At 35.3% G+C, this 26114-nt stretch overlaps 1 protein-coding gene across 1 annotated transcript; it reads right to left on the bottom strand.

Moving 5' to 3' along the window:
• Positions 1–5011: 5011 nt before the first annotated feature.
• Positions 5012–25404, bottom strand: LOC123557535 (uncharacterized). Its single transcript, XM_053543861.1, has 8 exons — positions 24394–25404; positions 21735–21888; positions 20855–20928; positions 19804–19929; positions 17500–17657; positions 15533–16110; positions 14476–14710; positions 5012–8419 (listed from the first exon to the last, which is right to left on the bottom strand). The coding sequence occupies exons 1-8, from the start codon at positions 25357–25359 to the stop codon at positions 8008–8010; spliced, it is 2703 nt and encodes a 900-aa protein (XP_053399836.1). The 5' UTR covers positions 25360–25404; the 3' UTR covers positions 5012–8007.
• Positions 25405–26114: the final 710 nt, after the last annotated feature.

Below are 26114 nucleotides of genomic sequence, written 5' to 3'. Positions count from 1 at the left end.
GAGTTGATTTCATGGATTTCAACATATGAAGATAAAATTAGTAGGAATTTTGTTTGTTCACAGGGATTTCATCTTGTGCATCAACTTGTCCAAATCAACACGACAATCAAATAACCCAACAAAAGTTATTCCCGCATAATTTCACAGTACTTGTTTATTATATGTCTAGCATTGGTCTCTTTCTTTTTGAAATTCACCTAAAACTTTATCAAAAGTTTTGCCAACAAAACAGTTTTCTGTAAAGCACTGTCATAAATTTTGCAAATTCTCAACAAAATAGATGACAGTTTTACACCCAGGATTTGTTTTCAATAATGAAACTTAATGATACTTAAGCATTTAGAACAATATTTCTTATTCTACTCAAACCTCTGCAAAAGAAGCATTTTTCTAATGAAACAATCTTATAAATTAATGCTCTTAACTGAAAGCATTAAAATTCTCATAAAATACACGGGGAAAAAATTACAATTATTTACATCCCGGATTTACATCAGACCACGTCAAATAATCAGTCAAAAACTAAACGGAAACCATACAGAAACTTCATTGTGATTTCACTTTACCATTTAACAATTCAATAAATCATTCCCGGCAAAAAAAACCAAAAATCTTTAAATCGTGAGAAAATGCAAAATTAAATTTTTTGCCAACTTTTTATTTCAAGATGGTTATCAACATACTTCATACACCCAGTCGAAATAATTACGTTAAAACAGCAATTTTCACGTCTTGAAATACATCTAGACAGGATATTGACAAATAGCTGTTATTTATCAAGCAGAATAAATGTTTTAATTAAAGGCTATTATAACTTTGATATTAAAATTAAGATATATGATCTCTCAGAAGTGTAAATGGTATCTAATTGATATCAAATCTTGATAATTCTTTAGAAAGGGTATATGCATATATCTTATGCTCTAGTGGTCAAAGGAAATATCATTTAGCAATTTAAATGCAAATTTTTATACATGAACAAAAATATTAAGTAGTAGCAGCTTGTACTTTGAAGAAATTTAACATTACTTTCTGATGAAAAAATGATAGTTTACAAGTAAACTAAAGATGCTTTTAGATTGAATAATTGCAGTTTGGTTTAAGTTATGTCTTGCAATCTTCATATTTAACTTTTGTTCTTCTCGTAAAATCAATTTATATGACAAGTTCAAGGCAGCCCTCAGATAGAAAAATACTGAATTTCATATACATTGTGAAACATTATTTTGTCAGTATTATCAAAATAACTGCATTTTTTACATAATATGCCCATCTTCATTTTACTTTTATATATCTTACACTGTATCTTTTTTCCTCATACCTTCTGTTTTTACAATACAATATATCGTAATAACTTGCATTAAACTTCTTCCATATATATGAGCCGTGCCATGAGAAAACCAACACAGTGGATTTGCTACCAGCCTGGATCCAGACCAGCCTGTGCATCCGCACAGTCTGGTCAGGCTCCACGCTGTTCACTTTTAAAGCCTATTGGAACTGGAGAAACTGTTAGCGAACAGCATGGATCCTGACCAGACTGTGCGGATGCACAGGCTGGTCTGGATCCATGCTGGTCGCAAAGCCACTATGTTGGTTTTCCCATGGCACGGCTCATATAACAAGAGCACCGCCTTGCGGGTGCTGACGCTCATCTGATTTTTTTTGTGTAATAGAAATATTGTCCTACCCATGATTTTCTAAGTCTTAAAAGGGCCATCATTCTTGCAAAAAGCAGGATAGAGTTATGTTTCTTGATGTACAGTGTCCACTTATGATGGTGAAAAACTGTTGCAAGTTTTAAAGCAATAGCTTTGATAGTTTATGAGAAAAGTTGACTTAAACATAATACTCAACCAAGAAAATGATTTTCTAAGTCCAAAAGGGGCAATAATTATTGCAAAAAGCAGGATGGAGTTATGTTGCTTGCTGTACAGGGTCAGCTTATGATGGTGAACAAGTGTTGCAAGTTTCAAAGCAATTATCTTTGATAGTTTAAGAGAAAAAGTTGACCTAAACATAAAACTTAACCAAGAAATCTGATATTTTCTAAGTCCAAAAGGGCCATAAATCTTGCAAAAAAGCAGGACGGAGTTATGTTTCTTGCTATACAGGGTCAACTATGATGGTGAACAAGTGTTGCAAGTTTTAAAGAAATAGCTTTGATAGTTTAGGATAAAAGCTGACCTAAACATAAAACTTAACCAAGAAAACTGATTTTCTAAGTCCAAAAGGGGCAATAAATCTTGCAAAAAGCAAGATGGAGTTATGTTTCTTGATGTACAGGGTCTGCTTATGATGGTGAACAAGTATTCCAAGTTTCAAAGCAATAGCTTTGATAGTTTAGGAGAAAAGTTGACCTAAACATAAAACTTAACCAAGAAATCTGATATTTTCTAAGTACAAAAGGGCCATAAATCTTGCAAAAAGCAAGATGGAGTTATGTTTCTTGCTATACAGGTCAGCTTATGATGGTGAACAAGTATTCCAAGTTTCAAAGCAATAGCTTTGATAGTTTAGGAGAAAAGCTGACCTAAACATAAAACTTAACCAGGCAACGCCGACGCAGACGCCGACGCCGACAACCGCTCAAGTGATGACAATAACTCATCATTTTTTTTTCAAAAAATCAGATGAGCTAACAATATACCCATGCCTAGTGGTTAAGGCATAATATGTTTGGATTGGGCGGTTGTGGTTGTGAGCTCCACTGGAATCCATTCCAATGAGTCCCATTGGTGAGCTGCCAGCTAGTTAAAGAATGGTACTGACTGCCTTCCTACCCAGTGACTGGCATTAAAGGATATGATTTGGAAGTAAACACGTTCAGAGCAAAGGTGCCTCATAGGTCAAACTGGCTAGCTCTTTTGAAAAAGGGGAGACACTATAGAAAATAAACACTTTACATTTTATATGTAAAGATTTCTTTGCAGAAGCATTTTATTAGCTTTCTTTTGCTTTAGTACTTTTCTATTAAATTTTGTGTATTACTGTAATGAAATTTTCGTAATAAATATATTTATACTGATAATGGCAAATACAACATTATCTGTCACCATCGGTTCATTTTCTACATACCACCTACACTGTGGAGAATTGAAACTGACAATCATGGCATCTTAATCCAATAAGTAGACTATTTGTCCAACATTAGTTCCATTAAGTAACTCAGTTTGGTCATCTTGAATATATATAAAATGAAGACAAGTATTTCCCGCATAATAAATTCTGAAACAATAGCTGAGTCACTAAAATGTTTATGATGTTACTTGTCAAATAAAAAATGAAGTTTTTTACAGTGAACTGTCAAGACATATTTATTTAACACAGCTTTGTTACATTAGCTTCAACTAATGACACCAAATGATTATGAACAAACAATGTAACAGGATATTATAGCTGTACAAACTGTTTCAACTGAAGCAAGTATTTGAACCCAAAGTGGCATGGCAACAACACTAACAAGAAATTTACAAGCTGTGGTATGGAGACGACTCCAAAAAAGACTATGCAAAAAACACAACTGATTTTATTAATAACTCCTGTCTACAAAGTTGTAATGTTTCAAAACACTAGCACAGCCTATGGGTGCCATCGCTCATCTGCAAGTGCTGGTCAGTACTTAAGAAAAGTGCTGTAGTTCAATTTCTAAATACAAAAAGGGCCATAATTCTAAATACAACAAGAGGGTCAAGATGACCCTGGATCGCTCACCTGAGTAATATGAGCTACATGTTTCAAATGTCAAACTGATGATTTTTAAAAAAATTTTGGAAGATTTTCGATGTACAATCAAGTAACCCCTGGGGCGGGGCCAATTTTACCCCGGGGGTCATTATTTTGAACAAGAAGAAGTCTACTAGGCAATGTTACATATCAAATATCTAAGATCTAGGTCTTCTGGTTTAGTTTTAGCAAATTTATGAAGATTTCCCTACATACAATCAAGTGACCCATGGGGCTGGGTCAATTTGACCCTGGGGGTGTCAAGATTTGAACAAATTTTGTAGAGGTCCACTACGCAATGCTACATGTCAAATATCTAAGATCTAGGCCTTCTGGTTTATTTTTAGAAAATTTTGAAGATTTTCCTATGTAAAATCAAGTGACCCCTGGGGCGGGGTCAATTTTGTCCCCGGGGGTCATCATTTGAACAAATTTTGTAGAGGTCCACTAGGCAATGCTACATGTCAAATATCTAAGCTCTAGGCCTTCTGGTTTATTTTTAGAATTTTTTTGAAGATTTTCCTTTGTAAAATCAAGTGACCCCGGGTGTCATCATTTGAACAAATTTTGTAGAGGTCCACTAGGCAATGCTACATGTCAAATATCTAAGCTCTAAGCCTTCTGGTTTATTTTTGAAAAAATTTTGAAGATTTTCCTATCTTAAATCAAGTGACCCCTGGGGCGGGGTAAATTTTGACCCCGGGGTCATGATTTGAACAACTTTAGTAGAGGTCCACTAGGCAATGCTACATGTCAAATATCTAAGCTCTAGGTCTTCTGGTTTTTGAGAAGAAGATTTTTTAAGATTTTCCTATGTAAAATCAAGTGACCCCTGGGGCAGTGTCAATTTTGACCCTGGGGTCATGATTTGAATGCTGGTTAAAGTTATGATTCTTGGCCTACACAGTCACCTAATGATGATAAACAAGTGTGCAAAGTTTCAAAGCTGTAGCTCTTATAGTTTTTGAGAAAAGGTGGACCTAAACAAAAATTTTAACCAAGAAACTGAGAAAAGGTGGACCTAAACAAAAATTATAACCAAGAAACACAAATTTTCTAAGTTCAAAAGGGCCATAATTTTGACAAAATGCAAATCAGAGATATGGTTCTTGGCCAATTAAGTCAAATAATAATGACAAACAAGTGTGCAAAGTTTCACAGATGTAGCTCTTACAGTTTTTGAGAAAAGGTGAACCTAAACAAAAAATTTAACCAACGTAGACGCTGACAATCTAGTGACGGCAATACCTTGTAGATTTTTTTAAAAATCAGACAAGCTAATAAAAACAGAGTATAATTTTAATACACGTGACTTTCAATAGATCTTAAAAGTACAACTGTAACACAAATTACAAATGATAAGGATTTTAAGGTCTGTTTCAGATAAAAATAAAAAAGACCAGTGAAAGTCATCTTAGCCCTTTGATCAAAACATTTTTAACCACACTGACATTTTCTCGACAGATGAAGTGGAAATTCTACTTCTATCTTTTGGTTTTTCTTATAATTATCTCTGGTTTATAGCAAATATTTCTACAGTCACGTCTATTAACTTTTTTAAAACAGCAAAATAAACTGAACTGGTACTACTTTTATGATATTTTTTTTTAAGAACAAGAGGTGTGCAATCCTATACCTCTTGAAATTATTTGCCAGTAGGAACTTGTCAACTGTAAACTTTTGTCCTACACTCAAAATATGTAATGAAGGAGTAATTTAACTTTGGTACAATTTTGACATTGCATGTTTACACTCCTTAATATGACACTGACACATCCTGAAGTAAAATTTTCGAGTGTCATTTATGCATAATCATGGTCCCTAATCAAATATGAACTCGTACATACAAATTTGCCCAGATGACCAAATATGGAAATCAATGAAATGGTCATTATATTTGCTTTGAAGAAGAATTGCTTTGTAAAGGAAGCACTTGAAATTAATACGGCCACTCTTTAGGTGAATGGGAAATGACGGCTGAAGCCATCATAATAAAATAAGAAGTAAAATGCACTATGAATTTTCTATCGACTCGTTAACACATTTAAGGCAAACTTTTTTCTCTCAGAAATCCTTAAAATGTGGGTGGGAAAATGTCTGAAGTGTAAAAATGACGACTGGAAAAATCTTATTCACATATATTTTTTGCAAGATATCTTAATAAATAACCCAAAATATTATACATAAAGGTGTGAACAGTTGCAATGCTTTTGAAATAATTGAGAAATAAAACATTCATCCTGCTTTTTTACCAATAAGTAATCAATATCTTCACTCATTTTACCATTTCTCAATGTTATATATACATCTTAATATGTGAAACTTGGGGAAAATGAACATGCTAAAAAATTTTGTCCAAACTGTGGCTATACAAGAAAATTCTGATTTCTTGTTTTTAAACATTGTTTTCTGTGAAAATCTGACATGCAATGCTCATGTTCCATAACTATATTTGGATTTTTACAAAGTTACACACCTTTCTCAACTTATCTTTACCCTATTATTTCTACATTTAACCATAATCTGATGGTAATTTTACAATCCTGTATTCTCCTTAAATCATTCTAAATACCATTTTCTTCAGTTTCACAATCAAAACACCTTTTAAGTATACCGTGACACATGTTCTGTAAAGCTTTCTTTCAATTTTTATCAAATTATAACCTCGCCTAATTTAACAACAGAATTATGGGGATTTGTATTACAAAAATACACTTATTTGTACAGTTTTATAATTTTCGTATCTTGTAACAGATAATAAGCAGTTTTCATGCAAGACTTATTTTCCCAGCTAAACACCTGTTGTTATGATTCAGTGTCTCGGCTAAACTGTCTTAAAACGCAGGGGCAGATCAAAGTTCTTTGTATGTCAGAGAGGGGTTTTGTACATAAAGAGAATAATCAGATTTATATTGCTTCTATAAATAATTAAAATTTTCCTAAAAGGTAAAATTATATTTGTACCATTTGTGAAACGTGCAGATTATATAACGGAAGTTCATTTGTCTCGGTGTAAGATCAAAATATCTTTCAACAAGGGAACACCAGATGCAGTGTTTGAAAATGCAAGATTTGGCGTTTACAATTGAAAGATATATTGATTTAATTTAAATGTAAAAACTATCTGATTAACATTAGAAGAAGTACAAGAAATCTTATAGACTGTAAATTTTATATAATTATACAAAAATAGTTATATTAAAGGAATTGTTACACAATTTTCATTCTTGCATCATACATGGGCTTGAATTTTCATGATACTGGCCCAAAAATCAATTCTGAAGAGATATGAATTTGTTGATTTCAACATTTGAACATAAGATGAATGGGAATTTTACTTCTTCACCGAGATTTAATTACTTGGATTGATTCAGCCCTAATATCCACAAAAATTATCCCCACAAATATAAATGACTTGTCAGTACCTTTAAAAAAAACAATGCCCACACTCTCATTTTAAAGCTTTAACAACACCTGAAAACTGAATACAGTAAATAGAATCACAAAAAAAAAATCTTTATTTTTGTACGTTTTGTTGAAAACTTTTATACCTCTTAAAACTTGATCCAACCCTGAATGAAAATAACCAAAATTATAACACCTGAATGATATAAAAAATCAATGTCAATTCAAAGTATACCCTACTATCAAAGGAAAGATTACTATAATAAACTTATTTAAAGATAATAATTGCTCTGCCATTGATACTTACAAAAAATTTCGAACTCATTTAATTTGATTAAGATCTAATTACACAAAAGTATGTTTGCAATGTGAACATGCATGTAAATAAATAATATGGATAATGCAGCATTATTTATTACTATTTAAGGTTTAAGTATACAGCCCATTACATTTGATGACCAATAAAACGTTTCAAACCAGGTGTTAGGCGAAGCGATCGGGATTAACTGACTCACAGTCAATAGAAGAATAAAAGAACAATTTAATAAATCAGTGACTCATTCAAATGAACACTCATACAGATTTTAATAAAACTGATTTTCTCATCAACAAAGAAAATTTCATAAGACTTATAATAACTATTAATCCAATTAAGCAAAATAATTATTAACTGCTTTGATCTAATCATAAACTTTCGGAATGAATCATTCTTGGTAAAAATACTGAGGGAAGAGGATCAATACAAATGAACAACAGCTTGCCTTTAAACTGTTAAACTTTCTAAAATATAATGATTGTTCTCAATAACAATACTAAAAGACTTAAAAATCTAGAATTATAATTTGCATGCATACAAGTTGCTAATGTTTTTTTAAATCAACTATTGCACTTTTTTTGGTCTCTAATTATATCGCCCCCTGTTGCCACTGCCAAATCTGTCAACTCTTGAACTGTTCTGTACTGTTCCATAAACTGTTTGACTTTTTCACCTTTCAAATTTTCATTCTGCTTTTGTAGCATCCTTTCCCTTCTTCTTTTGAATTTTTCACCAACTTTCCTAATATCACTATCATCTTCATCATCATCTACATCCAAAGAAGCATTTTCTGCTTCATGGTCATCCAGAAGCTTTTGCAGACCATGTGACAGGAAGTCAGCCTCCTTCTGAAGAGCAGGCAGACATTTTCTAACCATGTCTGCAGATGAGTTTTCTCTTGGTAGAATCACAACATGATCTGGTAGATGTGCATATAAGTGGTGTATTGTTAAGAACAGGTCCTTATCATTCCTGAAAAAAAGTCAACAACAATTTTTTTTCATCACATTTTGACAAATTTTGATTTTAAGGACTGATTTATAAAAGAAAACAAGAGGGCCATGATGGCCCTATATCGCTCACCTGTTATCATTGCACTTGAGGACAAGAAGATCCTCAGAAAAAATATCTAAGTCCAAAGGACAGGAACAACAAAGGGAAGAAATTTAACCAAAAAGAAAAAAAAATTCTTACCAGGTACAGATATGTCAAAATGCACCTACAAATTGGAGGTACCATCCATGTAGTACCACAGAAAAGTGGTCTCGGTTTTCCCTGGAACCGATAATGAGATCTGGCCAGTTCAAGAAAGGAACCAAGATCTTATGGTGATACAAGTTGTGTGCCAGCTTGGTAAAAATCAAATCATAAATAAAGCTGCTACTGTGCAGACAAAGTCAAAATAGCTAATTTAGACCCTTTCAGGGGTCATAACTCTGGAACCCATAACAGAATCTGGCCAGTTCAATAAAGGAACCAAGATCTTATGGTGATACAAGTTGTGTGCCAGTTTGGTAAAAATCAAATCATAAATAAAGCTGCTATTGTGCAGACAAGGTCAAAATAGCTAATTTTGGCCCTTTCAGGGGCCATAACTCTGGAACCCATAATTGGATCTGGCCAGTTCAAGAAAGGAACCGAGATCTTCTGGTGATACAAGTTATGTGCAAGTTTGGTTAAAATAAAATCATAAATGAAACCACTATCGTGCAGACAAGAAATTGTTGACGCACGCACGCACAGAGGGCAGACGAAGGGTGATCACAAAAGCTCATCTTGGAGGGGGGAGGGGTGCAGTTTTCAAAATTAGTTTTATTGTTGCCAATTTATTTTGATGCCAAAGACCAAAATCGGAATGTTTGAGTGTCATGGATTAATAGGGAAGTGTAAATCTGAGAAATCGATAAGGGTGAAGACTCACTTTACTTAAATAAGAAATACTAGTGTACTAACATGCTTTGATTGTAGTATGTACATTTTGTATTTCATATGTAAAACAAGAAGCTGCGTTCAATAAACGCTTGATGCCCCCGGTGGCATCCTTGTCGATACATAGCAACATAAGTCCAAAACGAGGTCAAGTTCAAGGTCAAACTGAGGTCAGGTGATGTCTGAAGATGAGGAATGGTCACAGGTTACATCTGCATTAGTATCAAGTCATTCTAGTAAGGGGCATGATGCTAGACGAAACCGTCCCATTTGGTTAACCAAGCGCCCATATAAAGCAACCTAAGTCCAAAATGAGGTCAAGGTCAAACTGAGGTCAGGTGATCTCTGAAGATGAGGAATGGTCACAGGTTACATCTGCATTAGTATCAAGTCATTCTAGTAAGTGGTATTGATGCTAGACGAAACGGTCCGATTTGGTTAACCAAGAAATGGCCCATATAAAGCAACCTAAGTCTAAAATGAGGTCAAGGTCAAGGTCACACTGAGGTCAGGTGATGTCTGAATATGAGGAATGGTAACAGGTTACATCTGCATTAGTCCCATTTGGTTAACCAAGAGATGGTCCATATAAAGCAACCTAAGTCTAAAATGAGGTCAAGGTCAAGGTCATACTGAGGTCAGGTGATGTCTGAAGATGAGGAACGGTTACAGGTTACATCTGCATTAGTATCAAGTCATTCTAGTTAGGGGCATTGATGCTAAACGAAACAGTTCCATTTGGTTAACCAAGAGATGGCCCATATAAAGCAACCTAATTCCAAAATGAGGTCAAAGTCAAGGTCAAACTGAGGTCAGGTGATGTCTGAAGATGAGGAATGGTCACAGGTTACATCTGCATTAGTATCAAGTCATTCTAGTTAGGGGCATTGATGCTAAACGAAACAGTTCCATTTGGTTAACCAAGAGATGGCCCATATAAAGCAACCTAATTCCAAAATGAGGTCAAAGTCAAGGTCAAACTGAGGTCAGGTGATGTCTGAAGATGAGGAATGGTCACAGGTTACATCTGCATTAGTATCAAGTCATTCTAGTTAGGGGCATTGATGCTAAACGAAACAGTTCCATTTGGTTAACCAAGAGATGGCCCATATAAAGCAACCTAATTCCAAAATGAGGTCAAAGTCAAGGTCAAACTGAGGTCAGGTGATGTCTGAAGATGAGGAATGGTCACAGGTTACATCTGCATTAGTATCAAGTCATTCTAGTTAGGGGCATTGATGCTAAACGAAACAGTTCCATTTGGTTAACCAAGAGATGGCCCATATAAAGCAACCTAATTCCAAAATGAGGTCAAAGTCAAGGTCAAACTGAGGTCAGGTGATGTCTGAAGATGAGGAACGGTTACAGGTTACATCTGCATTAGTATCAAGTCATTCTAGTTAGGGGCATTGATGCTAAACGAAACAGTTCCATTTGGTTAACCAAGAGATGGCCCATATAAAGCAACCTAATTCCAAAATGAGGTCAAAGTCAAGGTCAAACTGAGGTCAGGTGATGTCTGAAGATGAGGAATGGTCACAGGTTACATCTGCATTAGTATCAAGTCATTCTAGTAAGGGGTATTGATGCTAGACGAAACGGTCCCATTTGGTTAACGTCGTACGGATGGACGGACAGGACAATCAGTATATGCCTCCCGCATCAGTAGATGACGGGGGCATAAAAACAAACACAGTAAACACATTTAAAATGTTTGAAGTTCCATCAGTTTTCCACACATATCTACTTGCACTAAAGGTTTGACCAGATATTAGACAAATCAGTTCTGTTACTCAGTTATTGTTGCGTCTTGGTACGGGCAGACATACACTGTTCTTCATATTTCATAATTTTAATGTATTCTTAAAGCAAAAACAAAACAATGACAGTCATTGTTTTGTTTTTGCTTTAAGAATACATTAAAATTATGAAATATGAAGAACAATAAAAAGCTTGACAAGTAAACAAGTACAGTGTATGTCTGCCCGTACCAAGACACAAGGACCTATTTTTCTTTACCCAGATACATAAGAAGTTTACAACTGAACACCTTCTCTTATCATTACAAAAAGCTTATGACCAAATATCAGGCAAAATTAGAAAGGAAGGTTCTAAAGGGACCATTAGTCAATATTCATTAGAGACAAAGTACAAGAAACCACAACATTCTATATTCAATTCAATCAAAGCCAATTTGAATTTCTACATAAAATGTACATATGACACTGTGTAAGCACTTAAATCTCATGGCATTCAATCTTGTGGTACTGGCCAAAACAACTGTCTTTGAGACATTATATTTGTGGATTTCAAATACTAAAGAAACAAGAGCTCGTCAAAAACAAAATGCCCCCTTGATGCATCCAATAATTGCACAAGGAACAGAAACTATTTGGTCACTTTGCACGGGATGTATGACATACTGATATCAAATCAATAATTATGAATCATTGACCAATCATACGTAATCTCTGTATCAAATGTGATCTCAGACCAAAGCATTCTCCAGTTATCTGGCAAAAAAAGTTCCATTGTTCTCGGTCAATGTGATCTTGACCTTTGACCTAGTGACCTCAAAATCATAGAGGTCATCTGCTGGTCATGACCATCCTCACTATTAAGTTTCGTGATCCTAAGCCCGAGCATTTGCAAGTTATAGTCTGGAAACTGCATAATTGTTCCTGGTCACTGTGTCATTGACCTTTGGCAGACTGACCTCAAAATCAACAGGTGTCATCAGCTGGCCATGACCATCCTCTCTATCAACTTATGATCCTAGGTTCAAGCCTTCTTCAGACATTATCTGGAAACCATTTAATACTGTGACCTTGACCTTTGACCTATAGACCTCAAAATCAATAAGGGTCATCTGCTGGTCGTGGCCACCCTCCCCATCAACTTTTAGGACCTTAGGAGGAAGCGTTCTTGTGTTATCATCTGGAAACCATTTAACTGTTCTGGGTCACTATGACCTTGACCTTTGAACAACTGACCTCAATATCAATAGCGGTCATCTACTGTTCATGACCAGCCTCCCTATCAACTTTCATGATCCTAAACCCAAGCATTCTTGAGTTATCATCCGGAAACCATTTAACTGTTCCGAACCACTGTGACCTTTACCTTTGAGCAACTGACCTCAAAATCAATATAGGTCATCTACTGTTCATGGCCAACCTCCCTATCAACTTTCATGATCCTAGACCCATTCATTCTTGAGTTATCATCCGGAAACCATTTAACTGTTCCGAACCATCGTGACCTTTACCTTTGAGCAACTGATCTCAAAATCAATAGGGGTCATCTGCTGGTCATGGCCAACCTCCATATCAAGTTTTATGATCCTAGGTCCAAGTGATCTACAGTAATCATCCAGAAACCATTTAATTGTTCAAGGTCAGTATGACCTTGACCTTTGAGCAACTAACCTAAAAATCAATAGGGTTTAATTGCAGGTCATGATCAACCTCCTTCTCAATTTTCATGATCCAAGGCCCAAGTGTTCTTGAGTTATCATCCGGAAACCATTTAACTGTTCCAAACAATAGGGATTCATGCTCCTAGGCCCAAATATTCTTGAGTTATCATCTGGAAACCGTTTAACTGTTCAAGGTCACTGTGACCTTGACCTTTGAGCAACTGATCTCAAAATCAATAGGAGTCATCTGCTGGTCATGACCAACCTCCCTACCAAAGTTCATGATCCTAGGCCCAAACATTCTTGAGTTATCATCCGGAAACGGATTGGTCTACGGACCGACCAACATACCGACCAACCGACATCTGCAAAACAATAAAGGCCACCTTCTTCAAAGGGGGGCATAACAATAAGTGAACACTTTTATTTGTTTGTTGGAACTTCATTTCGTGGACAGATGCAACCAAAAAAAACATGTTAAAAAATCCTTCATGTATACGAACAATTCTAAAGTATATATTTCATGCTCGTACTGCATGATTCTTAAGCATGCCTTGGAAACAATGTATGACATTATAAAACAAATCTAGGAGAAAAAACCGCACATGCAATGAATTATTCATCCAACCATGATAGCAAAATCAATCCAAACAGCTATATATCTCATTGCTATTGACAGGAACAATGGGATCTTATCTATATATGGGAGAAAGGAACTCGCCTGGATAACATCAATAGTACTATACTATTTTATTAAAGTTATTGTCCATTTACATGAGTGGGAGGGAAAACCAAAACAGGCAGACGCACTTGCTGCCAACACCTTTTGATGTACATTTTGCTGAAAAGTTAGCTGACTATATTCTAGCATAAAGTTGCTCTTCTTGTTTTTGAGGGGTATTTTAACAGGGTAGTGTAATTTACTTATTTTTTGGTTGGGTTTAACATCACATCAACACGAATATATATATACATATATAAGACTTTATAAGTCATATGGCACGTTCCAAATTTTCATGATGGAGGAAGACCCCAGGTGACCCAGGTAGCATTAATTTCAAGGTGCAATGGCCCTATGACACATAATTAAAACACGATTAACAGAAATAAACACCTATCAACATAATATTTATTTAATTCAACTTTTGAAATGTTTTATATTTTTCTTTTGGCAATATTGTCAAAAACAATTTATTTTGAATAATTTAAAAGTTTCTATTACCATCTTTAAAGTTCTTTAGAATGCTGCCTATCAGTTTCTAACTAAGAAATTAACTAAAATAGGTTTATTATGATATAGGCTTATCAAACATTAACTTTTTTATTGTTCTTTGCATACAACAGGAAAAATAGGTTCATTTTCAAGACAATTAAGACAGTCTTGCTTTTCAACTTTCCCAACGGGCAAGTCCCTATGATGTTTAACTTGACCTTGCCAACAGGGTAAATGTCAATAAAACCTGTAAAAAGATCCTTTGGAAGCAAAGAATGCAACCAAGCAGAATAATAGCTGACTCGGTTTGATTGAGTCTGTTCATGAGAGGTAATGAAATAGGCAACACCTCTCACACCCCCTAGCACCGGTTTAAGCAGAACTCTATTACACATCAATTGAATGGACTCTATGATCCCAAAGGACCAGGAAATTTAACAATACTGATGAACTGTCTAGAAAGCTCACCTGGTGTAGACCTTCACCATTCTACCATCATCACTGGTCTGGGGTTCAAGCTGTATCTGTATAGCGCCTAGTGCTTTCACCACGGTTACGTAGCAGTCGTAGTGTTGGTTATACACAAACCCACAGGGGCTGGTGAGAAGAGATTCCAGTCTTGCCAGGATACCAGGGTTGCCTTTAACAACCAGGGTGTGAATGGTCTGTATATGCTGCCATGCTAGTAGATTGTTCCTCAGTTCTTGAAAAAAGAACAAAAACTCTCTATAAGACAGCAAGCTCAACTATCTGACAAATTCTAATCTGCACATGGGCCATAACTTAATATAATCAGGCAAGACTTCTTTACTATAATATTATTTAAAATATTTTCATGGCAATGACATTAACTAGCATGCAAAGCTTCAACTCAATTTTTTAAGTTAAAGACGGGTCAAACTTTGCAAAAAAAAAAAAATCAATCAAGAGTTCTCTAACTTGCTCAAGAAAGTACATTTTATGAAAAGAATGCCTTGCAAAAGATTCAATTGAATATTATTTCTTGTTTATATGGAGATATAGCATAAAAGTAAGTTGCATGCAAAACTTGAAATTAAATTTTTTTAGTCTAAAAAGCCCAATAATTCCTATCAAAAGAGTTACCAAACTTGGCTGTGTAAGAAAGTCTCATTAATAGAAGGCACCAAAATTTACAACAAATTTAATTAACAGTTATCTAAAAGTTTCAATCCAATACATACAGCAGTTACTGAGAAACAGCTTGACAGTCAGTTGCATGCAAACCTTAAACCCAATCTGCTGTTGAAAAAGGGCTATTAAATTCAACCAAGAGTTAATTAAATTGAACAATTCACGTCTGATGTCAAGGAAGCATTGTGTGAAGTTTCAATTCAGTATATGTAATATTTACTGAGATAAGACCTTACTCAAGGTAGGACGCCAATGATGATGTTGGCATCTGGATGAGCCGAATAGCGCTTTTCTTTCAATAGTAGACTAGAAGTTACAACAGGACAATACCAAATCTTGAATACATAATATTTCTTCTAATATTTACATGTACCTTTAAAATCATCCATTTCTTGATCTTCCCTGTCACTCTCCACAATGAAGTTGAGCTCATACCGGGCATCCAGTACATCCTTGCTATTCAATGTGATGTTACCACAGCATAGAGTATATATCCTACCACTGTGTCCTTTACTCTTTTCTCCTTCATCACTACCAGCTTCCTGTTGTTTAAGAACATTACTCTGTTCGGGATGAGTCCAGTTTACAATCAAATTTGCTGTCACACTGTTTGTGCGTCCAAACACTGGCACTGGTAAAACACAGACTACTGTTCCTACATTTATGGAAACCACATCTTTAACACTTTGTAAGTTGACATTATTTAAACCTTTGCTTGGAAAAGCTGGATTTGACACTCTTTTCTCCGTGTTCTCAGTTAATTTCTGTCTTTTTACAAGAAAAGTATCACCCCCTTGGTTCCCTACATGACTGGTTCCAGCACTCAGTTCCTGGTCCATACTAGCATGGGAACCAGTCCGATCTGCAGACAATGTTAAGCATGAAGATTTCATGGTCAAAGTGTTTGTATGAGGTTCGTCTTGTACAACATCTAACCATATTTTGGTGGATCTGAATAAATGTAAAAATAGGTCATGTTATTAACCATTAGAAAAACAAGAGGCAGGGCTGACAAATTCTCTGAAGCGAGTTGTCCTGCAGGACAAGCTGCTCAGAAGTTTCACTCTTTCCTGCTGCAATTTGTACTCATTGTACAATTCATAAAGGATAAATGTTTTTTATTGAAAGAGTCTATTTCAAAATCCAGTGAAAATGTTATACATCAGGATCATGTCTGGAACAATAAATCAACTTTTTGTTTTTGATCATTAAGATATCCGACTTCTGCACGGCTCTGTTTTCAATGAATTTATTACAGCATTGGTAAACAAGAGCTGTCAGAGGACAGCAATGCTCGACTATTCAACAGCCTTGTCAATTGAATGAATACGAGTCGAAAAAGGGGCATAATTTTGTAAAAAAGCAAAGTAGTTATGGAACCTGTGCAATATAAGTCATTTTATCACAGTGAATAAGTGTGTGAAGTTTCAATCTATTCCCATAAGTGGTTGCTGAAATACTAGCTTACATACAAAAACCAAATCGGGACGTGGACGCCAACGCAGACGCCGACGCACGGGCGAGTCCAATAGCTCTACTATTCTATGAATAGTCGAGCTAAAAATTGACTTTTCCTGCAGGACAAGTACTGCTGCAAGTTCCACTTTCTCAGAGCCAAATTTTTTTACTTGTATTTAGGAGCAGACAAGTGAGCAGCCTTAGATCTTTTATCAGAGTTTCACAGCTCAAACAGGTATCATAACTACCATGTTTGTTTGTTTTTTTCCTTTAAGAATCAACATGCTGTTTACAAGTTTAGTAAAAAGAAAACTACTAACTGTTATTCATTCTTTAAACAAACTACCTATATAAATCAACATAATATTACATTTTAAATGACGAACTCAGACCAACAATCAGTAACTTTTCAGGGTTTTTTTGCATTTTCTCTATGTATGATTTCAGTATTCCATGGTTGTTATGGAAACCACTGCTTATATAAAGCTATACTCACAGCTGAAGAATACTGAAAATACAAAATTGCAAGGAAACTGCTGACTAGCATAACAAATTAACTTCATTAAGCAAACATGAACTGCAAAAAAACACTTTCTTCATTCAATTTTCCTGTTTTTTCTTTTTTTTTTAAATGATGCTCATTCCATCCTCCTGGTTTTCTGTTCACATTTTTTACTTATCATGTTAAGTAGTGAAGAGAGATATGCAAGATGCCAAGGACAGATGTGGGTATCAAATTCCACTTATGGTAATCCTTGACAAAGATGATAATTATTCTAGTAAAGACTTAAAAATCTGCCTGTTCCCAATATTTCATAACTAGATTTTCTTGCCAGAACACAATGAGTATGTTCTTATTTTCATTATTTAAGCCAAACTAACCTGTTACTGGAGCAAACAACTTCCACACCGATACACCAACTGTCCTCGTAGGTTCTCTGCCAGTGATCTTTCACCTCCACAATAGGTCTACTTCCTGTTTTAAGCTCACCTTCACATTTAGTATCTTCTGCCCCCACTATTAAGCTCATCATATTTGACTGTAACACCAAAATATAGACTGATAACAAAAACATACATGTTACATCAGTTGTTCTATATGTTTAAAAAATTTCAAGCTGCAATTCAAACATGAAAGTCTAACATGATAACTTGTTTGTCTGATTTGTTTTAACGCCGATTTCTAACAACATTAGTTATGTAATGGCGGTCATTTATCCTGAATTCTGAACCAGAACTGCCTTGTCCTTCACAAGTTGCTGACAACTTCCGTACAATCACAGGTGGAAGTCCCATGACTTCACACATGGTCTTTTTTAAATCTTCATGAAGAATATACACCTGGCTAGGGGATCAAACACCTAACCTCTCAATTCACGGTCTTATACTCTACCTATTTAGCTAACTGAAGGAACAATTTTTTTCTGAAATTTTACAAAAGCAAAATGAAATACTGAATACCCATACAATACAATCAACTACAGTCAAACCAATGGTTTTTCATCAGGAGATCGGGAAGCAGCCCTGGCATTTCAAAGTGGAAAATTTATGTAAACTAATCGCCATATTTGGGAACAGACCATTTTATTGTGAAACAGTGAAACAGTGCTTTCTGCCCTCCTGTGATAGAGGTCTATAACAGAGGTTAATCTGAAAAAAGCTCCTTTCCTAGTTAGTAAAATAAAACTGCCCCAAAAAATGTTTCGTTCTTTTTAAACTTTGGAATTCTTTGCCACTGCTGGGAAAAGGAACTATTCTTCAATTTGGAAGGGGCAAAAAATGCCATCTTTTATAATTATAAAGGTGATAAGTGACAGGTCTTTATCCACAGCTGTTTTAAACAAAAATGAAACTACTTGTCTTTAGAGCCATTTGGTTATGTTCACAGGCAGTCTTTAACCCTTACCTGGCTAAATTTCTATAATGAACTTGTCAATCTTCCAATTTTGACAGTACCATTAACTGTTAAAAGGGATGCTTACCAAAAAGATACTGACTGAATGGCAAACAGGGCAGATCATGATCAGACTGCACAGATGTGCAGGCTGATCATGATCTACACTGGTCGCAAAGGCAGAATCAATTGTTTCCTGTAAGGTAAGGGTTAACACAGGTTTTACTCAACATACCATTTTCATGAATGAAATGTTACATATTTCACTAAACTAGTAGCGTAACATGCATGATGCTTTACTATACAAAGCCTCAGTTTACACTCGCTAATGTGGAATGCTGAATTACAGAACTGCAAAGTTGTAATATGAACATTTCTTTCATGATTTGACATCTTCCATTCCTCCATATATTATAACTGCAAACAGGTATGGTAAATACAAGCATACACACTTCTCTTTTTAGATTATGACAAAAATAATATAATAATTTCAGCTCCAAAACCAAGACTTGAATTTTGCAGAGTCCTTGGCATACTCGGGCTCAAAACTTTGGAACACTCTCTCATTAAATATAAGATCATCTCCAAGCTACAGACATTTAAAAGTAACCATCTAAATTGGTGGTTCTCTGGTGGGCAACAGAACCCTACAGCTGCATGATTTTAAACCACAAATACAATGTCGCTTCTGTGCAAGTACAAAACTAATGTTGTTTCATCCTTAAAATCTTTCTAGTTTAAGAAATTCTATCTATTGATTTTCTTAGATCCAGGCCTTTACATCAATGTTAAACTCACTGCTTGAATATTCTGCATAACTATTGCATTTATTTATGAGTCACTGTAACTGTATACTTGACATTTGCCAGAGGCTCACAGGGAAGACTGGGGTTGCCCAATTGTGTTGCCTCTTTAAATAAAGTCGTTACTGTTACAATAACACATGAATCAAACTTTTATGATGTGACATTGTTCTACTAACATGGAGGAACAGTAACTGTTGAGCACTGGACTCCTGATGTGGAGGTCATAGGTTCAAGTCCTAGCCAAACCAAAATTTGAGAATGGTCTCCAAAATCCTTTACCAAGGGGCAAAAATTTTAAACTAAGCATAGCAAACATAAGTTAAAAGATATAAAGTGAAAGTGCATCAAAATCATAGTTAAGCTGTGAATACTGAGGCCAAAAAGCAAGTAGGATAGCTCTTCATATACTTTGTATAATCTATGTAAAAAGTCAATGAAAAATGAAGCTATTTACTTGCGATATCACAGACACGGTGTATTAGTTACCTGATGTGAAGCTGGGACTGGCGATACACCAGCTGCTATGGAGACCTGTTTTGTGAACATATCACTTATGAAGTCTGCAGTCCTACGTGCTTGTAACTCTTCCTCGTGCAGCAGTATCTGCTCTCGCTGAAAGATTCATACATAGAATAATAAATACAAATATTTTGCATATTCAAGAACTTCAACAGAATATCTGCACAGACCTCTCGTGTTTTAGCAAATCTGTCCCTTTTAATAATTTGTGAAGAACATTATTTTCAAAGTTTTACTTTGCCTTTTACATGAAAGATAATATTATGGCCTTTAGCAAATCTGTAGTAAACCAAATCTAATTGAAATTCAATGTCATCAGGTCTAAAAAAAGACAAGTAAATTTAATACCATTCAATTTGAGAGCCTTAAGCTAGTCTTAACCTTATTCTGTTTCGTTTTCACAGTGGAGGAAGACCCTAGGTGCCCCTCCGTGCATGATTTCATCACAGACTAGAATCAACAACCTTCAGTAAGCAAGCTGGATGCCTTCCTCACATAAAGGATTCTATGCCCAAATAGATTCTCAAACCCACATCAGTGAGGGGCAAGTGATTTGAAGTCAGAGCCTTAACCACTTGGCCATGAAGGTCACCTCTCAATCTTATACTCAAATGCAATATAAGTCATTATAACTATAATTGAGCTGTGCCATGAGAAAACCAACATAGTCGGTTTGCGACCAGCATGGATCCAGACCAGCCTGCGCATCCGCGCAGTCTGGTCAGGATCCATGCTGTTCGCTTTCAAAGCCTAATGGAATTAGAGAAACTAACAGTGAACAGCATGGATCCTGACCAGACTGTGTGGATGCGCAGTCTGGTCAGGATCCATGCTGGTCGCAAACCCACTATGTTGGTTTTCTCATGGCACGGCTCATATAATATTATAATAGTCTGATGCTGAGAAGAATATTATGTTCTGCTTTTCTAACATTATCTTCTGACCTCCTCTGACAAATGTTACAACGGAGACCTCTTCAAATAATCTATAATCATGATAATAAATAGAATCAGGAAACCTGTAGTCGAGCTTTCAGTGCTTTAAGAGCTGTGTCCGAGCTGCCTGGTGCCTGTTTCTGGTCACCGGTGTCACCTGAGAGAAAAATCAATTTTTAAAGAGAACAACATGAAAAATATTCAGACTACAATTCAGGTTATGTATACATAAAAATATAATGCCATAATTGACAAAAGTGCATCATATGCAGTAAATCGTAACAATTAATTCTTTCAGTTACAGGGTCTTCACTGCAAAAAAGTTTTTCAAAACTGAAAACATTAGATGTATTCTTTAATCTAAATAATTTATACTAATTTGGTTTAGCTTGATTGTGATGAAAGCTTCAAGCTTATAATTTGAAATGCTCTCAAGTTCGCTTCCTGGAAAAACCAGTAATGGTGTCATAGTTGAAGGTGTGGTCATGAACCCACTACCCCAGGGTTGAGCAGCCTTGATCTAAATAACTATAGGTTTTATTAAAAATACTAACATTCTAAATAACTATCAATCCTACAGGTTTTATTTGACTGACTTTTAGTTATTGGGTCATTATCAGTCATACTCCCAGTTGGGTCACACACCCAGTTGAAAAGAGTATCGTTTTTCCCCAAGTTAAGATAAATATTCCCAACTGTATTCTCTACAGCAACTTCGCTAAAAGATCAATCTTTCTGTAAAAGGTACAGCAAAAAGTGATAACAAAGACTATCAAAGTTATTTTAATGAACAGCTGTATGTAAGTTAACTTTATGCCAATTTCATTAATTACAAATTGAGTACATTATATTTGTTTTCCAAATTTTGATCATAATACTACAGAAAATCCCAAAGCCAGGAGTATGGATCATCCTCCTAAACTACAGCAGAAAGCCCCGAGATTTCAGTCCAACTATATTTACCATCTTCTGACGACAAAACTCTTCCTTTTAGATTGGTCAGTACCCAGCAAAATCCTTCTGAAAAATCCTGTTTCAGCAATAAATATTGCAATGAACCGTCCTGGTAGAAGTCTCCAGTCAAAGCATGTATGATACCAGTGTACTGCATTTCCACCTAAAATGATACAGAAAGAACTAGAACTATCACTAAAGGTGATGAATGTACCCCCCACATGCGCTGACACAGTACATTGCAATTTGACGCACACAAGATTGCATAATTATGTGGACTGTATGTATATAGACTGTATTTATACAGTAAAGTAACAAAAAACAAAGTCCCATAACTATGCAGAATTTTTCTAAAAGAACATAACATGCACCATGCACAACTAGGGTTGGTACTGATCACTTGTGTGAAGTTTCATTAAACTGTGTGCAAGGATTCGGAAGATTAGGCACATACAAGATTGCACATGCAGACTGTATGTACATAGTATGTTAACAAGAAACAAAGTCCCATAACTCTGCAATTTTTGTTGCTGAAAGAACCTAACATGCCCCATGCACAACTGCTGTTGTTACTGATCACTTGTGTGAAGTTTCATTAAATTGTGTAAAGGGGATGAGGAGAGATGGTGCGCACAAGATTGTGTCTATGTATATTGTATAGTTACAACAAGAGCTGTCCGTAAGACAGCCAAGCTCGACTATTCGAAATATTGTCACAGAAGCAGGAAATTATTACCCAAAATGTTAAATATCAAAAGAGTTTTAAGTTCGAAACGGGACATAATTTGACCAAAATGCATATCAGAGTTATGGGACTTGATGCTATCAACTAGTTTAATAACCCCGAAGAAACATGTTATGTTTCAATTCCATATCTGCATTAGTTTTGGAGATAGTAACTTGCATGTAAAACTTTAACCAGAATTTTCTAAGTCCAAAAGGGGGCATAATTTGCTCAAAATACATGTTAAGAGTTATGGAACTTGACCCAGTGTGTTTGGTAACTGACCTAGAAAAAGAATAAATAAGTTTCAAAGCTATATGCCTTTTGGTAATAGCTGTATGTACTTGCACGCAAAACTTTAACCAGGATTTTCTAAGTCCAAAAGGGGGCATAATTTGCCCAAAATACATGTCAGAGTTATGGGACTTGATTCTACCAACTAGTTTTATAACCCCGAAGACACATGTGAAGTTTCAATTTAATATCTGCATTAGTTTTGGAGATAGTAACTTGCATGTAAAACTTTAACCAGGATTTTCTAAGTCCAAAAGAGGGCATAATTTGCTCAAAATACATGTCAGAGTTATGGGACTTGGCCCAGTGAGGTAGGTAATTGATCTAGAAAAAGAAAAAATAAGTTTCAAATCAATATGCCTTTTAGTAATAGCTGTATGTACTTGCACGCAAAACTTTAACCAGAATTTTCTAAGTCCAAAAGGGGGCATAATTTGGCCAAAATACATGTCAGAGTTATGGGACTTGACCCAGTGAGGTAGGTTATTGATCTAGAAAAAGAAAAAATAAGTTTCAAATCTATATGCCTTTTAGTAATAGCTGTATGTACTTGCATGCAAAACTTTAACCAAAATTTTCTAAGTACAAAAGGGGGCATAATTTGGCCAAAATGAAGGTCAGAGTTATGGGACTTGGTGCTATCAACTAGTTTTATAACCCCGAAGACACATGTGAAGTTTCAATTCAATATCTGCATTAGTTTTGGAGATAGTAACTTGCATGTAAAACTTTAACCAGAATTTTCTAAGTCCAAAAGGGGGCATAATTTGCTCAAAATACATGTTAGAGTTATGGAACTTGACCAGGTGAGGTTGGTAATTGACCTAGAAAAAGAATAAATAAGTCTCAAAGCTATATGCCTTTAAATGATAGCTGTATGTACTTGCATGCAAAAACTTAACCAAGGTGTGACGCCGACGCCGACGCCAGGGTGAGTAGAATAGCTAGACTATTCTTCGAATAGTCGAGCTAAAAAACAAAGTCCCGTAACTGCAATTTTTTTTTTCTGAAAGAAACTAACATGCCCCATGCACAACTACTGTTGTTACTGATCACTTATGTGAAGTTTCATTAAATTGTGTCAAGGGGATGAAGAGTGATGGTGCGCAAAAGATTGTGTCTACGGACAGACAGAAAGACGGACAGACAGACAACCTGAAACCAGTATACCCACCTTACAACTTTGTTGTCGGGGGGTACAAAGATGGTACAAATAATTACAAGAATTGTTTGAAGAGCATAATATTGTCATAAAACTGTTTTTATTGATGTGATTTCCAAACTCTTGTTCAGGCTGCTGGAGAATGACTCACAGATTCACAACAAAAGTTAATACCTACAGAACAAACAGACGAAATTCTTATTCCCTGATTTGGAGTCCTTTAAATCTTGTTGTGGCATTTGCAAAGACGGCGACGAAGCCTTAACAACTGTTTCCTCTTACAACAGAAAGAAGTAAAACAGCCATATGGTTGAAAATGAAAAGACTTTAATACTCAAAATGTTAAATATTTACTTAACTTCAGAATTCCGTCTGTGGTATCAACAGAATGGCAGCAAGTTCTTATAAATTTTAATCATTTTTTCATTTTATGAACGGAGCAACCTGCAGGAGAAATCGGCACGCTCAAGTGGCAACTGATAGCTCACCTGTAATTCATATGTTATTTCACTGTAAGCTTCTTCAGTTCCAGCTAGAATTCTTGCACCATCTTCAAGGTGTTTCCCCATTTTTAGGCAAGTAACAGAACAATTTTCAGATATACTGTTACAGTGTAAAATATTTCCATTCTTCACATGAACAATGAAACCTTCTGACGTTCCTAAGTATAGTTCATTATTGAACAATTCTACATCAACCTGTTCTAGGAATATTACATTTATACTAGTCACACATTCATTATATTCACTTGGAAAGAACTGGTCTGAATTTAAAACTGAAAAGTGCTTTCCAGAAAAGTTAAGTACTCTAACAATGTTTTTAACCTCAGAACCATGTTCAGCACATTTAGACTTAAGTTGAAGTCGCACAAATAATAAATATTTATCAAGGATCCTTTTGATTTCAAGTGAGTTCTGATACCTAATAGTTAATTTCGAGCCGCTACAACACTGATGTATTCCTTCCTTTAAACTTTTAATGTTGAATGAGAACTGCTCAAGGTTTGTTCCATATGGAACATAATACATTAGAACCTCTGATCTCTCACATAAGGCCACACATGGCCCATCAAGAAGGTACAAATTAGACCTAGAGGCGCATTCACTCAGTTTAGAAAATGAATTTTTAAAGTTTATTTCAAACTTACGCAAAGGAATAAACTGATCTTTTTCAAGATCAACGAAAATCATATAACAAATTAAGGTGGAGCATTCCTTGTCTTTAACTTGTGTAGAAATTGCGATAACTGGTACAGTTTGACCAGTCAATGATTCTTCTACTGACGATGCTGCAAGGATTTCTACTTTCACTTTCACATGCAAGCAAAAATCGCCAACTTTCATCAAATGTTTTCGTTCGAAACCTAATTTGTATTTGTGAACTACAACTGTGTCTTCAGATGAAAGCTTAACTTCTCCAATAAAACATTTTGATGACACATAAAAGTTTGGCATTTTAAATTAAAGTAGTTATGTCTTCATGGGCGCAGCCATTGAAATTTTCCGCGAAAAAAATTGACCAATGAAATCAACTATCGCATATCGTTATCAACAGACGCTTGATAAAATATGTTTTATCCCGTGCCATATCGGTCAATAACCGTATACAACGGAGAAATCTACACAAGGTATCAGAATATATTTTCTTTGAATGTCTGTTCTAACAATGAAATGAGATTAAAAATATGTATTTTTGCACAAAAGTTGGGAAGCGAAATAAAAAAAATGGTAGTTTTTGCATTGACCAGGTCTGCATGACGTCACTATCACCTGTGTAAACATATCCATTCATACAAAATAACCGCATTTAGTTTCTTTAGGAAAATGATTTATCACGGAAGCTGCGATATTTAATAAAGTATGTTTCATTTTGACTCTGTTGGCCAAAAGCCAAATACATAACTAATGTTGACTGCGTAATATCTCATCAACATCTGTATACATGATACTCCCAACAGGCGACTGTCTCGGGGACACTTTGATGATAACGCCACTATTGAAAAGCACAAGATTAGTGTACAGTATTAAAATAAATACTATATTTCAAGTTAAAGATTAAAAGATGTTAAAAACATCCAATTCAGGTTAGAACATCAGTAATTCCAGGCTACTCCTGAACTCGATACGTTATGAGTATAGCACTGGAATTTACATGATATGGTAGGTTGTTCCAGTGTCTAATGGTTCTAGGTAAAAAAAAAATGAGTTCA

This window comes from Mercenaria mercenaria, chromosome 5, assembly GCF_021730395.1.
Source record: "Mercenaria mercenaria strain notata chromosome 5, MADL_Memer_1, whole genome shotgun sequence".
In the NCBI taxonomy this organism is placed as follows: Eukaryota; Metazoa; Mollusca; class Bivalvia; order Venerida; family Veneridae; genus Mercenaria; species Mercenaria mercenaria.
Note: the sequence above shows the minus strand (reverse complement) of the source record. Positions and strands in the feature narration are given on the sequence as shown.